The sequence below is a fragment of the Helicoverpa armigera genome, chromosome 25, assembly GCF_030705265.1.
Source record: "Helicoverpa armigera isolate CAAS_96S chromosome 25, ASM3070526v1, whole genome shotgun sequence".
Taxonomy (NCBI): domain Eukaryota; kingdom Metazoa; phylum Arthropoda; class Insecta; order Lepidoptera; family Noctuidae; genus Helicoverpa; species Helicoverpa armigera.
Genome location: NC_087144.1, coordinates 5,933,504 through 5,951,998, shown reverse-complemented (window position 1 = coordinate 5,951,998; position 18,495 = coordinate 5,933,504). Strand labels below are relative to the sequence as shown.

The 18,495-nt window shown below is 35.2% G+C and overlaps 1 protein-coding gene across 1 annotated transcript; it reads right to left on the bottom strand.

Moving 5' to 3' along the window:
- Nucleotides 1–2,648: 2,648 nt before the first annotated feature.
- LOC110381446 (glutamate--cysteine ligase regulatory subunit) lies at nt 2,649–18,492 on the bottom strand. Its single transcript, XM_021341788.3, has 6 exons — nt 17,990–18,492; nt 10,570–10,864; nt 7,532–7,678; nt 6,934–7,050; nt 6,170–6,355; nt 2,649–5,787 (listed from the first exon to the last, which is right to left on the bottom strand). The coding sequence occupies exons 1-6, from the start codon at nt 18,083–18,085 to the stop codon at nt 5,603–5,605; spliced, it is 1,026 nt and encodes a 341-aa protein (XP_021197463.1). The 5' UTR covers nt 18,086–18,492; the 3' UTR covers nt 2,649–5,602.
- Between the last annotated feature and the right edge of the window lie 3 nt (nt 18,493–18,495).

Below are 18,495 nucleotides of genomic sequence, written 5' to 3'. Positions count from 1 at the left end.
TAATTTTCGGACAAATCGCTTTTCTTCTAAAGTCTATGGATTAAAAAAAGTTCCGCCAGGACAACGTTCGCCAACGTTCGCCCAGCGGAATCTGTTTTTAGTGAATTTCTCCACAATGGCTGCATACACAAATTTTTATTTACCATACACAATTATAGGACGTCTTACACTAATTATCTGCATAATTAAAATCTTTAAATTCAACAACATTCCGCTGCGCGAACGCACACTGCTACTTACCTATATTGTTTAGAGTTAAATATTCTGGACTAACTATTGCAAAATAATGCCTGTTATCCGTCACTCTTTCGACAAATTGTTATATTTGTGTACCTACTTCATATGGTAGGTACCTAAGGTTTGGTATGATGATTCAATGTAACGTACTGTCTATGCTATGAAGCTACCTCTCATAAATAAATAAATAAACCACTAAAACATTATTTATTTAGTGAAATCATAAACCTGGTAAAAATGGTTCCTAACAAGAGCTAGGAAAACCCCACTCGCTTTCAAATATGCAAGTAAGTACCTAACATGTATTAAGTGGCAATATGTTGCTGCTAAGTAAGATTTAAGTTCATTTATATAATTACTAAGCTGCTTAAGTAGATTTTTTTGTAGGTATCCGGTAATAACATTAAACCTAGTTTTAAACCAGAGAGCAACCAATCAAAGGTGCCCTAGATTCATTAAATTGGAATGTCTGCCTAGCTCGGATATCGATAATAAATTATTAGGTGCAGTAGGTATGTATATCTTAATTGATTGAAGATAATTAAAACTGCCCAATCAGCTTCGAGGATCGGTCGGTAGTAAAAGGAACAAAATACTTAATTCGACTCTCTCATGACTCTTCAAATATTAAAAAAAGCTAAGCGATTTTCCGTACTCTAGATCTAAATTTTATTCATTGCTGCATTTTTCAAGTTCAGGAGTTGGCGCTAGATAGGTGTAAATGGAAGGAGCTGCACCGACAAGAGCTGGGCTCTTAAATTAATGATGATGAGATCTAAATGTTGACGAGGCAATGGTTTTTGTGCCCCTTAAAGGCCCAAGTTCACCGACAACTTAAACAACAGATTTCTTTTAACAACTACTTAGGTACTGTGAATTTTCATTCACAAGTTCAAAATAAACAGTTTCTAGCAAAACTGAGATAATGTTGTCGGTGTACTTGAGCCCTAAGGCTGAAATTGATCAGAGATCTGATAATAAGATACAGTGGCCATTACTACCTCTTGCTACTAGGTACTTAAGAATTGTTAAAAATGCCTTAAAATTATCAGAATCAATAATTCCACAATAAATAATACCTGAAAGCTCTTAACGTTGACATATCATGAACAAAATAACCAAATGTCAACATTTTAATTAGGCACTACAAAGTAAGAAAAGTACCAACAACAATTTGACGATCGGAAACTATTTCAATTTAATATAATAATATTTAGGTAAAGAATGCAATAAGTCATGTATTAAAATATCCTTAACGAATGTCGAATTCTTTTAATTATGTTTTTGTTGTAAGCTGACTTTTGTCCCGTTTCCCCGAATTGAAAGCAGCTGTTAATTTAAAATACACGAAGGTTTTGGTCATTTATGAAATACTAGCTGTTTCCCATGGTTTGACCCACGTCCCGAGGGAATATCTTACAGCATCAGGATAAAAAAACATACATATCCGTTAAATTGCCATCCTTCATTTGATCATAACCGGCTGGTTATGATTCGGTCATCATTATCATTATGAGTTGGCATTAGGTAGCAATTCTGGGTGAACTAGTTACAGAGATACAGGTAAGTAAGACGAACACTGCAATATCCTCGGCTACTCAACAGTCCTCTAAAAAATATTTGAAGGACCAACCTCGCAAGGTTTCGAGGGTTCGATCCCAGGTCAGGGAAGTACCTACCAATGCAACTTTTCTAAGTTTGAATGCACTTTCTAAGTATATTTGGACACCAGTGACTGTTTCGGATGGCACGTTTAACTGTAGGTCCCGGCTCTCATTGAACATCCTTGGCAGTCGGTACGGGTAGTCAGAAGCCAGTAAGTCTGACGCCAGTCTAACCAAGGGGTATCGGGTTGCCCGTGTAACTGGGTTGAGGAGGTCAGATAGGCAGTCGCTCCTTGTAAAGCGCTGGCACTCAGCTGAATCCGGTTAGACTGGAAGTCGACCCCAACATAGTTGGGAAAAGGCTCGGAGGATGGTGACTTAGTCTTCAAAAAGCAGGTCATGGTTTTCAGACTGAAGACAGTGAAAGTAGGGTGATGTTTCATTTGATCCATTGTTAGCTTTTGCAATGGTGACCACTGAACCGATTTAGACAATTTTAAATGGTCAAGTTATTTAATCATATCGATTCTCGACTGCTTCATGATTTAAATTACTGGATGTTTTTCCCGGGGTTTCACTGGCGTTCCGGGAAATTACCTCACGTACCCGTATATAGAGGAGCCTATAAACTCCTCGAGACATGAGCTATTAGTACACCGACAACAATTTAAAATAGGCCCTCCATTCCAGCTACAGGTATAGGATAGTATATTCATAGTAGCAAGCAGTCTCAAGACACGTTTTTGTTTTTGGGCACAAAAACGTATAAATTATTTAAATAGGGAACTAAATAAAAACAAAGCCAAATTATTCAATAAATACTTTAATTTTAAAACAATTCGGGTTTCATCTTACATGATACATTTTTGAATGTATTATAAACATTTTTACACTTTTTTAAGCATTTTTAAGGTCACATAGAACATCTTAATTTTAAGTATGAGGCACCTATGTATGAATAACTTATTTAAATATATTTAATATATCGTAATATTATATTTTAAAGGGGCATACTTTGTACGTGTAATATTGTTTGTTAATCATGAAAAAAAAACTATACGTCAGGCGCCATTTTGATGTGTTACAACCTTTTTGGGGGCGTTTGCGTCGGAATGTTGCTATAGTAAAAATATGTCAAGATGTCAATAGTAACAATTTTTTACATTATATCTCACTATTACTGGGTTTATGATATTATGATTGTACAATTATTTTACTATTAATGAAGGCAGTATTAATTTATTAGACACCATCTATTTTGAAAATGCAACGCTACTGATAGGATAGGCGCATAGATAAAATTTTATATCCAGTTAAAAATGGACTTAAGCGCGACTCAAAAATTAAGTAACGAATCTTTTTTAACCGTAAATAATTATAATTTGAATATAATAAGTGTGGATTGCACTCTATAACGTAAACGAAACCACCCATTTGTTTAAAATCGCCGATCTAACGGCTGGTTAAGGTTTGGTTATTATCAAAATTACATAGTGCAACTCGCCTTTACTTTAACTGATGAATTTTCAAAATTAACAGCCAGGTTCTTCATCAAAAGTAAAAGCCAAAGTAATGTCATAAAGTAAAAGTAACGGTCAAATTCGTTTTTTCAAGGCTAAAGTGACAGCAAAACTAATAGAAAAAGCGAATTTGACCGTTACTTTTACTTTAGACATTACTTTGATTTTTACTTTTGATGAAGAAACTGGCTGTAAGTAACCAATAAAATTAAGTGTAAAATGAGATTACAAATCCTAAGTACGATCCGCATAAAATTATCCTGACCGTACATGCATACATTCAATTTTATTTATAACCTGTTTAAATGATAAAATATAACTATGGTTAACTGCATCGAAATACTATAATAATATATTGTACAGGATGTTACAAAACTGCCCGTTAGATTATCTACCCTCTTACGGTTTTGTAACATTCTGTATAAAAACAGCATTTTTATAGGCAAGAAAAGTAGCACCTATAGCAAAAAAAAAACAATAGTTTGGTCATCCATCCTTGGTATGATGGTAATCATGACCCCGAAAATGTATTGTGAAATTAATTATGTGGACTTTGCAATACTTTAATTTAAAAAAAATGTAGTCATTCAATTCAAAAAAGACGTTCTCTTTGCAACCATTTCGCCTATAATAAAAATAAAAATCAAATAATTATAGTTAAATTGAATTGACTTTGCTGTAAATATGAAATATTGCTCTAACCAAATGTCCAGGCGTTAAAACTTTTCTTGCCTACAAAATGGATTCTAACAATAATTCTTATCACAAAACTGCGAAGTACCATTTCATTGTATTAAACAACAATTTTATAAGGTAACTATTTAATATAGAATATATGTCAACTTGTATATACTCATCTATAATGTAATTAACGCAAATATATGAGTTTTTCACAGCCCATTTTAACCGACTTCCCAAAAAGGTGGAGTTTTGGGATCTTTATGTAAACCGATTACTCAAAGACGGCTGGAACGATTTGCAAAATTATTTTAGTTAAAAGTGATTTTAAAATAACGATATAGTTTTGATAGGTTTTATTGAAATCAGAATATACCTATTTCTATTGCGTAATATAGACAAGTTGACATATATTAATCATTAAAATAATTGTATTGAAATAACCACATAACCTAGCTTGTGCACCAACTATAATATTGTTTTTCATAGACACTGATAACGATAGTCAAAGGGTACAATTAAATCGATACTTTAATAATCATGTTATCGATAAAAACAAACCTCGATTTGATGTAATACCTTCAAAGATAGAAATAATGGCACAATATAAGAGGCTATCGATATTTTAGATGAAAATTTTATCGATAATATCGACATGAAAATACCGATTTACAGAACAGTCTTAAAATCAATATTCTGTATTTTAAATAGTAGCTTTCAAGTGAAGTTTATGTTTGCAGTGTCTAAGAAAAGTGTAAGTAACAATTATAAGTACATACGATAGTATGCTTTAATAGTATATCGAACTATATCACAATTTAAGCCATAAAATGAGCCTATTTATCTAAAATGCACTGGTAATCGAATGTTTCTCAAATGATAAGTATTTATTTGCATTTTAAGACCAACAAATTCTATTGCACCATTAGAAAAATCACTTATTTTTTGAGAAACAATCTACCAAATTGTAAACTGGGAGTGTTGCTAGTAACGAATTTTAAAAAATACCAAAAAACAAATACTGAAATTAATGTTCAAAAAAGGTTGCACTGAAATTTTCTATTTAAATAATTGTTGATTTGGATATTTTCTAAATATATTTTGAGTCCATTCAGAATCCGCACCTTTCTTATAAAGAGGAATTTGTATCATTTCAGAAACTTAAAAGTCCAAACTCCCTCCCTGCCATCCCATAACTTTTATATTATTTTATTAACATGTGTAATTAGTTTTCATAAGTATTTGCGAATGTCCAGACAACAGCAAGTCAACCTACTTAAAGTGATTTTCGACCTTATCACAATAGTTGAAGGTTGATGTTCGATTGATAAAATATGTAAGATTACGGTAGGTTGACCTGCTAGTGTGTACAAATTCATGGGGGCTCTCGAAGGTTTTTTAAATACAATTTTGTATTAAATTTAATTTGGAAAAAAGGGAATAAATCTGCATACCAGCGCCACTAAAACTGTAGAGCAACAGTGGCGCCACATTCGCGCAACATGAAAATGCTTAAATAAATAGCTTAATATTAACACAAATGTTGTTCACACCTACCTATGTTTATATGTTTTCTATCTTATCTATTTTTTCTGATTTGTTGCCGATGGTGGCCTTACATACGTAGCCCTTAAGAGCTAGAACTCCCCTACATTTGATGTGGACTTGGTAGCGAGCACACCAGTCTAAGTTGTTACAACCGACCCCAGCGTCTGAGAGCGTCTTTACGGCAGCGATTGAGAGTAGATCTGTGGACAATTGTTACAATAGAGTGTTTTTGCAAAAATAAATATGATTAGGGTGAGGACGTATAAGGTAAGTTCAGCAATGAATCCAGTAGCTTGGAGTCTGGAAGTAGGTAATTGATACACCAGTAGATTGGAGAGCACGTAAATGTTGGTCCTGCGCCTGATCTCTTTCCGGTCGTGTCGGATTGCCGTCCCATCGGGTAATGAGAGTAAAGGAATAGTGAGTGCACTTGTGTCTGCGCAAATGCTTGTGCACTGTAGTATGTCTTGCGCAGTTCGCTGATCTCCATAAATGAGAACAGTCACCGTAGCCGATAATAGGCTAGGAGGACATCACTCATGGGAGATTGTGACCATGTTTAAGATATTTTCAGGTACTTACCAGGCGGGTCAGCATGCGTCAGCAGCTGCACGTCATTAGCGCGGCAGAAGGCGTGCAGCGCGGGCGGCACCACGCAGCACGAAGCTAGGTTGATCTGAGCTATAGCGGGGCGTACTCGAGCCCATGCGTGAAGCTTGCGCAGGCAACCACCGCCTACGTCTGCTACACCTAACTGTTGGACGCGACCTGGGAACGAACATATTAAAATTAAGAAAAATAATAAATAAAAAAAATACTCATGGTAAGCTACAATGTAGCCAGCATCAAATATAGAATTTATATCGCAGGCTGTATCCCCAGCATGCAAACTTTTAGGAGCCGACTGAGTTTGCAGCGTATTGGTTTACGCTCTTCGCTTTTTTCGCTCTTCCACATATTTAAAATGGAGTGTCCACATGTAGCTTGGTTTTGCTTACTTTGCGCAGTTTGTAGCGTTATTTGCACCGACCATCTAGTTAGTGGCCAATTTGATTTAGTTTTTTGGTTCAATTTGAGTTTACTCTAACTCAAATTCCCTGATTCAGTCGGCTGCTAACAGTCTTCCAAATCTAGACACAACCACAGTCTAAATATTAGCTTACACAGTATTTTTATTTTAGGTTACAGATTTACCTCCCTACTCAGAGACATTTAATGATTACTTAAGTCACTCCTTAGTGACGGAATGTCATACAAATCCTTCACTAAGGAATGGCTCAAGTAACCATTAAATGACTTTGAGTGGGGAGGTTAGTATTTTAGGTCAGAGAAAGTACAATTATTACCTTCTTTAACGTAATCTTCGAGCACTCCCCACAGGATCTTGATGCCGGGCAGTATCGCCTCGCACTTGCGCGCGTCCGCCTCGTTGTCGGCCTCCACCTCCGTGCTCGACATGCGCACTGAAATAAATGCATAAATATAAGTATTGCAGAACATTCTAGAATTTACTAGAGTCTTATAATACTGGTGTGTGGAGAAGAACTCTTAATATCATGCCAGCCTTAGCCATGGTCAGGTTTCAGCCCTAAATCATATTAATGAAAGAGACAATTCGTGTATCTAGAAATGAGTTTAGAAGTATGGTATGATTAGGTACCATCCATTGATTTGGAAAACAATTTTTTAAATTATCATCACTGAGGTGATTTTTGAGAAATATTCGCAATTGAATTTAAGGGTCATGACACTGTTAGTGCCAAACTTAATGGCGGCTTGTAGCATTGTGCGAGTCGCTGTGAAGAAATCGTTTTTAGGTATCAGGGGCAAGAGTAATAGCACAAGGGTTATGGGCCACGTGCGTGTAACTGTGCTCTGAAATTAGTTGCAAGACGCCATTAGCTTTCGCGGGAACTCTTTTTAGCTATATCTAAAGGTACTCACCATTACTCCCCAAAGAAATAGGCGAGGCTTTAGTAGCGTGTGTGTTCTTGAGGTTGGTATCATCGCTAGCTTCATCACGATGCAGGATGTCCGGGTTGTACGCTAGAATCACGTTGTCTATGTACGCTGTGTGTAGGGCGCCGAATACTGGAAGTAAGGAGGTTGAACATTACATTAAAAATTCAGTTAAATTGTAAAATTTCGTAATATCCTGTAAAATTCTGTGTGATTCAATTCCTGTATATATGCAGATTTGAGTATTCTAGTAAGGTTCCAGGGTGCTTAAAAATATTTAAGAAAAATAAAAAAGGTACAACTGAACTCTCAGGACAAAGTGGAGAGAAGTTTTCGAACTACTAATAGAAATTTTCCGCTTTGGGATAAAAATCAGTTATCGAAAAGATTTGATATCCAAATAAAAAAAAATATATTTGTAATTGCTTTTTTAAAAACTTCTCTTTTCCGCTCTGGTGGAATCAGAGCCTAAGTTTTATAAAAGTATACATAAGCTTAACGGAAAATTCCAGTAGTTCGAAAGAAAATAGGCGAGGAAATATATCATTTTGCATTCAGGTATTTCCTAATAGCAGGAAAGTTGTAAAAATGCAATAGGTATTTCTAGATATTAGCCATAAAACCCCAAGAAAATATATATGATTTAAATTTTGCACTATCACTAGTTTTTATTATTTAACAAGTTCGATCCTTGTTGATAAAGAATGATAGTCAATTTCCCCTATAAAAAATTACAACATATTTCACAATGTTAGGACGTTCAAAGATTATCTATTAAACATATGTTCCAAGGAGTTCCTATCTTTATCTATAGTTATCTTATAAAGCTGTATAGTTTGTTTTATTGAATGATTTGAAAAAAATCTGTAATACAGATTGGATTTTGATAAAGACCATTGAAATCTTTGACGTTTATCGAGGAAAACTATCAGCTAACGGCAAACAGCTAGTTTATAGATAAACGCAAATCTTTGTAGTAGGTAAAACAATGTCAAACTTACCCAAAATCCTATCCTATGTATCTAAAAGCAGTTCCTATATACTATGGTCCTACTCTATGTACAGTTAACTTCAGGTCAGTGGTAACAGTTTTATAGGAAAATCGTACTTATTACTATTGAGTTAAAGTGCATGACAGTTACCACTGATGTGCAGTCTACCGTACATATGTCTCTAAAAGTAGTTCCAATCAAGCAATAAATATTAACAAAGTCTTTAATTCTTTATTCGCAATTAACATGTTACATAAATAAAAGATTAGATACATTTACACGTCATAGTTCACGATTTATTATACTTTATCATTCGATAGATATATCATACGGTTGTAGGAACACACCCATTTTATCAGTTCTTTTGTTATCATCAATAACTTTATTCATACAAAATATGGGCAATTTTTTTGTTTTGGCACTTCTTCCCAACAAAAACACAAAGGAAGTGGTGAAAGGTGGGCGTTTTGGAGGCTTTCTGCTATTTTTGACGTTCTAAAATTGCTGATTTATCGGCCTAATTTATATAAACGTGTTTGAGATTGAGCTTGAACCCCCTATTTCCTTCTGCCCTTCACGTTTTAGGGCCACCATAACTAATCTAATCTAACCCGTGCCTGACCATTACTTTCAAGCTACTTTATGACGTGTGTCGTATACAGCCTATCTGATCTCCTCAAACACCATACCGTTTAGCAAGACTGGTTTGCAGACAAGTGCGAAAGATTTTCTAACAACACTAGCATATATTTTTTTTTCTATTCATTTATTACCTATCTGTCTGTACATGTCTATACCTATACTAAACATGTACACTTATATATCACTCTTAAATGTCCATCAATTCATTACGATTACAGTCGCTTATCATAGTGCTGATCAAGAAACCTTGTTATGTTTGCAGATAATTAAGCGTTATTCATCATTGAGATAAGATAAGGTATCAGAAAGCAATCACTAGCGTTTCAAAGACCTAGTGGGTAGTTATACCTGATAGTAAACTAAACTACCTATTTAAGAAACAGGACTGGCATAAACAAATGTAGTTTTCAACCTCAGATTTTTTGGAAAGACTTGTTTTTTTTCACATTATACGTAAGTGATTTTAAAAATATACTTTCCAGTAGATATATTGTTTTTTCATCGATTTTTATAGTATTATGCATGCATCCAGAAAGATGGGCCACTATCGTCGCCCAGTGGACACCGCAGGCGGGGTAGGCCCCGGAAGAGATGGCGTGACGATCTAGACGCCTATCGTCGAAACTGGTGGACTCGGCCGAAAGATTGAGAAGTGTGGAAGCAAGATGGGGAGGCCTTTGCCCAGCAGTGGGACATTATGGGCTAAAAATAATAATAGTAATTTATAGTATTACAAATGGGCGGGTTCTAAAGGAGTATAAGGGCGGAGACAGTAACTTTCCTCGTCTCCCGAACATCCGCATTTTAGCAACGCTACTTTCTTAGGAGATTTTCCGTAGTGACAACTCCGCTCGTCATTTGTTCTCCATGGCGCCTTCGCAATCATATCAATTAATCAATAAGTAATTGAACTTTGGCTTATAATTAACTCAGTTGTACTTGAAATTAATATCTATTTAAAGTACCTATTTTTATATATTTTTTCCGATACAACCACATGTTTGAACCGATAAAATAGAATAAAAAGAACGAATAACGTTTCTACGCTAAACGAAACTGTTTAGCACTTCTTGTAACGTGTGGTCTCGAAATCCGGAATAGAGCTGGAAATTCAATATTCGTCATGATTCGACATTATTAGTACCTACACCTTTGCTGGTGACTAATCTTTAATACATACAACTGAGTATGTGCACTTGTTGGGGGTACAATTTAGTCAAAATATCCCTAACATTTTGAACGTTAAAATAAATTAAGATGGAAAGCCTCTAACCGCCTCCTTGGTTTCTTTTTTCTTGGGAACAAGATGTGGCAGAATAAACTCCCAATTCAATATAGGTATCGTTTCTAACGTAAAATAAATAGCTACATCAAAAAAGAAGAACTTACCATTCTCCAAGCACTCCGTCAAAGCAGTCGTACTGTCTTCATTAATGAAAATCTTGACACCAATTTTCAAATTCTTGCGTTCCTCTTCCGCCATTTTGTTTTTGACGTCATCATGGGGTCTGGTGATGTTGATGACAGCCTCTGCTTTGTCAGCAGTGGATGCTGACACTACCATATAGTCAGAATGGTGGTGAGAAGTCTGTGGGTGACCCCCAGTGGGGCCAACACCGTTTTGGACGGGTAGACCATTCTGAGTGCCCCATTCTGAGAGTGTCAGCTTGATGCTCTCTGAAAGCTGGAGAAAATTGGTATTTAGTATCGGATTTGCAGTGCAAGGCATGTAACATGTTTTGTAAACAGAAAGAACTGAATTGTAAACTTGGATCTACATGTGCGGGTTTCTGCAATGAGCAAAAGTTACTATTTTAAGACAGACGTGATATACATTGCCTTACTGAACGGCTTAGCCAGCAAAGCTCTTAAAACTAGTGATGAGAAAATACCGATGACTTATTCCATCAATTAGGAAAATCCATTTTACCTAAGTGGAGACTATCAATAACAAAGTCAAGAATACCCAGTTTCCTTCCGCTAAAGCAAAGAAACTATGCAAAATCAACCAGTCATCCGAGTAAGGAAACAAAACATGGTGATTACATCATTAGAACTTGTATAGCATAAAACTAAGCTTGTCTTTCAATGTTGACACACATTCATGCTGAAAGAAGGTACACAGACCACTGTTATCATACATCATTTGATTACCATGAATACGCGTATGTGTGCGTAACTATAAGAAGACGTGTGTGTGGGTATGACAATGCAATTATTCTTCTGAGTAGGCAAAATGTTTAACATGGTTCTTAGTTCATTAGTATAATAGGTGCACGTTGTAACAATGTTATTACATAATGTACTTCTAGTCTTACAAACGATTGTCACATGTGTATCACAGGATTTGCACAGATGCCAGATTTGTACTGCCGTGGCTACGGGATTATTCGAAAGAGATACTACGTCAATGGTACTCAAAGAGCTCCAGAGGGAACATAGAGGTGTTAGCCAATAAAAGTCTGACACTCCCTCATAATACACCTACAGCGGAAGATGATGCAAAACAGGTTCTAGATTTATAAATAATCTAGATTTTTTAGTGATTAATTACCACGATAATACATACAGCAACATTGATATATTTTTTATCGGCATGGGTAAGAAGATATCTACTAGTTACATTGCGCAATCGATTAAAAATAACCCTATGTTTTTAACATAATCTTCCCGGCATCAGAAAAGAGTGTAAGTATGCATGTAGCAGAGCAGAGAAGAGAATATTGTAATAGATGTATGGGGTAACTACAGATAATCACGGACACGGCGAGATGTCACCCAGGCCGTCGACTGTACTTCTTCTGTATAGTAGAACAAAATTATGTCCCATTAGTTCTACTGCAAATGTTCAGAAGAACTAGTGGGAATACCAGTGAAAATCATAATTCCCACTAGTTCTACTATTTTGTTACATCTCATAGTAGAACTATATGGAAAAAAAGTTCCCATTACTTCTACGGTAGAACTAAGCAGTAGAACTAGTGGGAACAAACCAATCAGAACGGATAGTGTAGGCAATGAGTATTTCAGTGGTAGTCATAAACTGGCGCCAGTAGGTAACAGAAAAAATGAGAAGTCACGAAGAATAAAAACTGGCGTTTATAATGAAAAACTAGGTATTAAAAAGGTATTTCATAGTGACTGGCAGTATTAGGTTAAAGTTGAACAGTCACGGCGATTTATGATGTCAAGTATAAAAATATATTGCTGCTTCGTCCTTTGATATCGACATTATTCATAGATTTTATGAGGGGAAGGTGAGTGGTAGATTTTTATGAACCTCAACTCATTCACAGTTTGTTTTTCAGGGCCGTGTTATATTTTTTTAACAATCACTCAGCCCAACATGCATGAACTAGAGGTTCTACCCGCGTGCCAAAAGAACTTACTCCCTTTTGTGTATCCTGATAAAATATAACGTAAGTAGCTTTCACAATACCAGAGGTGATAGAATTGCGTTGCTTTAAAAAGGAAATAATGCAGAAATTTCCTGAAGGAATTGAAATGGGTGTTCACGGGAAAAGGTCAGAGTATAAAGAGGATTGAGGTCCTTGCAGGCATGGCAATCCTTCAATAATGACACGACAAAACGGACTGTTTGTTATAAAGTGCTCGATGCGGCGACGCTAGTATTAGGTATGTTTACCTATTCATTTGTTTATTTGCTAATGACATTTAATTCTACCGCATGTCCTTGTAAAATATGAGTGGGGTGCCTAATGGAATGGAATGACATGTGAATTTGTGTGTGCTAACTACATGTAAAGCTTATGACTCAATTGAACTTTCAGTGAGCATAGATAAGCATTGGACGCACCATGACGTTGCGAAATATTTTATCAACCGGTTATGACATCATTCTTTATTCAAATAGACTTTTTTTTCTTAATATTTAAAGTTTATCCTTAAAGGTTTTAGTCGTCAGCGTTACTATTAATTAGATGACTGGCCACTATTTTGAACACGATGTCATAAGCTATTTTTAAATAGATATTTACCTCGTGATGATACGAAATATAGATTATCAATTAGATATTATGTTTGTTTATACAAAGATGATAAGCTTGATGTTTTCAGGTAGATAAGTACTACTATCTACCTGAAAACATTGCATCATAATATATGATATTTCCTACTGCTGACTGCTGCTTCTATGACTTGCTAAAATACTTGTTCCTGTGGAAAGTTTTTTCCTGTTAAGAAGATAACTACATATTTCATTCATGCCTACTTAATAGCCCATTATAAACTAATTAACATAATTGCTCCTTAATAATAAAATGTTTTTTTTTTTAATAAAAGATAATAATTGTAACTTTATTCTTACATGATTCTTATAAGAAATAATACGGAATAAAAAATGTGTGTTAGATTCGTAGAAACTGGCTAGATTTTTTTTTAAGCGTGAAGAACTTTATTGGTTTAAATAAATTGAGAAACTGTGTGAAATCTTTTTTTGCTAATTCTTTCTGTAAACCTACAAAAATTATACTACAGTTAATGGGTATTAGATTCCTCTTTAATATACATAGTCTAGAAGTCTATCTCTTAACAATATTTTCCCTCTCGTATACTTGTGACTTTAAAATATGGGTTTTCCTATTACTTGTATCACTTGACTATTTTATGTTGCTTATAAAGATTCGGACAATACTTTGGTTTAGCCTTGAACAGAAACTCATATTTAATACCTTGTTACCTATTATAGCAACATATGTAGGTACAGTAGACTGCTATTCAGTGGTAACTGTCATGCACCTTAACTCAATAGTAATTCAAAATTCAAAATTAAAAATTCAAAATTATTTATTCATCAAAAAAGAATTACAATAAAGTTTGGCAATGACCCTCAAACTAAGCTACAGCCTGTGTCTTGAGGGTCCGAGTTGCGACATTCAGGTATTGAGGTATTGACGACATAAGGAAATAATAAAAAGAAAAAATAGAAATCAAGTAATGTGCATGTGTGTGTGTGTGTGTGTGTGTGTGTGTGTGTGTGTGTGTGTGTGTGTGTGTGTGTGTGTGTGTGTGTGTGGGTGTGTGTTTGTGAGTGTGATGGCCATGGAGCTTGTAGGGGCGAATCTGCTTTCTGGTTTTATTACTTGTTTATAATTATTTCTGTTTCGTCATAAGTGAGTGTTAGAAGCCAGTTTTTGATAATCTTTTTGCATGAGTGTAACTTGAGGCCGATTATATCACAGGTTTTTAAGACTTCATTATAGATTTTTGGGTATAAATAGTCAGGGGAGCGTCTTGCTATAACTGAGTTGGTTTGTGGAAGGGGTATTCTGATAGTACGCTTAGAGGTTATATCCTGGTAGTCGGGTCTGCGTTGTAAATTGATATGGGTGTGAAGTACTGTGGACAAGATAAATAGTTGTCGTACGCGGAGAACTGGAAAGTCACTGTAGAGAGCATTCGTTGGGTAAATAAAACTTTTTTTGAGCATTACTTTAATTACAGCTCTTTGCGCTCTTTCAACTTCTATGAAGACAGTTTTTGAGGCTCCTCCCCATACAGAGATGCCATATTGAAGAACTGACTGACACAGACCAAGATATACAGTGCGAAGTATTTTAATGGGCGTGCAGTCACGTAGTTTTTTCATCACGTGTATGAGTTTTCGTACTCGCCCGGATAAGGAGTGAATATGAGTTTTAAAAGAGAGATTGTCATCTAGAGTTATACCTAGGTATTTCATTGCGGGTATTCGTTCAATTATGGGGCAAGAACATCCTGCTATTTGAGATTCTGAGTTGTTTCGGCATGTGTGAAATTGAAGTGTTAAATGTTGCGGGGGTTTGGATCTCTTAGTTTTATAGAAAGTTACCAATTTAGTCTTTTTAATGTTTAAAGTCAGGAGGTTATTATCAAGAGCTTTGGCTATTTTCAGTAGTCCCTCTTCTGCGCGCTTGTATACTAGATTCCAATTGGTGTCATGGAATATGATTGCTGTATCGTCTGCGTAAGCTATAATTTTAGCGTTGTCAAGAGTCAGATTTAGGATATCGTTCATGTAAAGTAAGAACAGGGTCGGGCCAAGGGTACTGCCTTGCGGGATTCCAAAATTTATCGGTAAGAGTGAGCTGGAGACATCTCCAACCTTGACAAACTGCCTTCTGTTAGACAAATAGCTCCTAAACCAATCTAGTGGAGTGCCGCGTATGCCCATTGCTTCTAGCTTCACAAGAAGGAGATCAATCGAGATCGTGTCAAAGGCTTTGGCTAGATCGAGAAAAACCCCTACGGCGTTTTCTCCTTTTTCTATATTCGATGCAACAGTGTTTGTTAAAAGCCTCGCCGCATCTTCGGTTGATCTGCCTCTCCTGAACCCAAACTGGTTTTCGGAAATTAAATTGTGTTTTTCTACAAAGTTGACTAAACGTTTATTTACAATCTTTTCGAGTAGCTTTGAGAGAATAGATAACAGTGCAATTGGTCTGTAATTGTCTGGAATTTCTGTAGCACCACTTTTGTGAATTGGACTGACTGAGGCAATTTTCCATCGGTCTGGGAATACACCAGTTTCTAAGCTTAGGTTAAATATGTGAGTCATGGGTTCGGTGATAGAAGATCTAATTTTTTTAATAAGTATTGGTGTGAGTTTGTCGGGGCCTGGTGCACTGTCGTTGTTGAGTTGAGTTATTAAGGAATCGATTTCGGTATTGTCTGTTGGGTGAAGGAAGAATGAGTGTGAGTTTTTTGAGATGGGTGAGTATTTATCAGCAAGAGAGCTTTGTGTTTCGGATAGTTTAGCGAGAATTAAGTCTGACAGGTTCTTTCCTAATGAGGTAAAGTATTTGTTACAGTTGTTGAGTGTCTGTGTAGGATCGTCAGAACTGGCTGTTAGTTTTGAGGCTTCTTTTGTGTTGTCTTTTGAGCTGTAAATTGATTTTACTGTTTTCCAGAGACGCTTAGGGTCGGTTCGGTTGTCCTCTATTAATTGGCTATAATATTGCTGTTTTAATTTTTTAATTATGTTGTTGCAGAAGTTGCGGTATCTATTGTAGACGTGACGTTTCATATAGTCTTCAGGGTGTGAGCGGGAATGTGAGTGTAATTTGTCGCGGTAATTAATAATTAATAAGTACGATTTTCCTATAAAACTGTTACCACTGACCTGAAGTTGACTGTACCGGTAATAAATAATTATTATATTCAACTATTGTTTACGTATTTTCATTGTACACTCTCATGATGAAAATGAATATGAGGAAATTGTATGTTTTATGACTAATATATTAACTTGCATGAATGTACTTGTAAATGAACAATTTATGAACAAGTGTGGCGATTAATGCTCAATTCTTCTTTATGTGAAAGCATGTCTCCATAAAACATAGGATTTGTAGCTTATCTATACAAAAAAATATATAAGGAGATAACATTGCTGTTTTGAGAATAAAAATGCATTAATTATACCCATGCAAAGGTTCCAAAAATTGTTTTACATACCATAAAATATGATAATTCAATTTGCCTAGTAGATTTATAAATCGATTGGTCTTACTACAAAAAGTTAAACAGATGTTCGTCACGTGTTTAAGGAAAATTCGTAGCTTACAACATGCAATTAACATCTGTTTACCTGTTTCGCAATAAGACCAATTCAAACAAGAAGGTACAAGTTGATTTCCCAAAATAAATCTAAGTAGGTGATGTAATCCTGCCCCAGTTAAAAAAGTTACCTGATATGAAATATGTTAAAAATCTGCCAGTCATGGTGATAAAACCATAAGAAATAGAAGTTAGTAGTAGACCAATATTGAATTAGTTATCTGTACAAATAATACAGGAAGTTATTGAGTACTTCATATTATATCTAGGTAGATTATATAGTATTAAATAGCAATATGTATGATTGATTGCTTTGAATATCGAAATTTATGGTTTTAGTTCAATTTGTGAAACTGCTCTGTAGAAAGGCTTGTTGTTGAATCAAATTATTAATTTATGAATATTACAGTGTTTGTTAGAAATAAGCTTGTTGCATTACTAATAGACTAATTCTTTCTACAATTATTTTAATCTTTTTAGTTATTAGTTTACAGCACAGTATATTTTTGGTGGTAGTCAATTTATTTGTTAACTGAATGGATAGCGTCTAAGAAAATCGTCAAATAAAACTTTTACTCGAAATAAGACTTGGATAGCTTCCTAGCAGGTTGGTCACAAAAAGTTTACTATAGAGATATAAGGAAGGCTATGGATGAAGCCTTTGCCCAGCTGTGAAATAATGTAAGCTGAATAAAAAAAAATAACTGCATCAAAACACAAAACATGTTAATAAAAAGAATTCATTCTTTACAACAGTATTATTAGTTTTACTACATCATTTACGCTATCTTTATTGCGTAGTAACTGAGATGAAATTATTATTAAAAGAACAATCCCATTTAGATTAGCAATAATAGGCTTAATTAGAAGAACTCTCTGTATACTTGCTATAAATTAAAAAAGGCTGAATCACTACAACAGTTGACTTTTACGCTCAATTGACTCTAGTCTCCAAAGATATTTGCAGACTATCAAACAAATGTGTAGTAAGCATCAAAAAAGCTATTTTGCGCACAATAAATGAATAGTGCTAAGTGCAACTAGTCTAAAGAACTAAGAAACAAAAACTAAATTCAAAACTAAGTACATATTTTAACTCTGTATAGTAGGATCTAATTCTAATAAGACATCCATTACCTGTCTAAAAAGAAACTAGTGGGAAAGGTTGCTCACATAAGCCAAAACATACTGATACAAACTATAGTTATTCAAGCAACCATTATTTTCTTAGCAGTATTGTAAAGAAACTAACCTCTTCGGTTACATTTTGTCCAGCCTTCTTCTTGATATCGATCAAGTTCAGCACATTGCCCGTATTTATTGTCACTTTAGACGCACTCTTCAACATCGTGACCAACTAGATTAACTTTTTTAATTGTGCTAGGTAGGTACTCGCGGCCTCACTCACAACCAAGGTTACCGGCCAATATTACACACACAAAAAATACTTCAAGCGCAGTATTTGAATTACGAATGCGCAGCCGACGGCTATCGGCAACTATGAACGACTGAATACTGGCCTTGCACGCGGAAACTCATAATTTTATACACAATCAGCTGGAGAAGTTGTATCTATGACGTATTGCAAAGTATGACGAAATATCTCAGTGCGGTTAAGATAACATTTTAGCGGGAAATTTGTAGGTGGAAGTATGTACGGAATGGATTATCGAGACGGATAAAACTAGAATTTTACGGAATTTTCATATTTCGCAATTATTTTATTATGAGACAAATGTCAGAAGTGATGGAAAGATT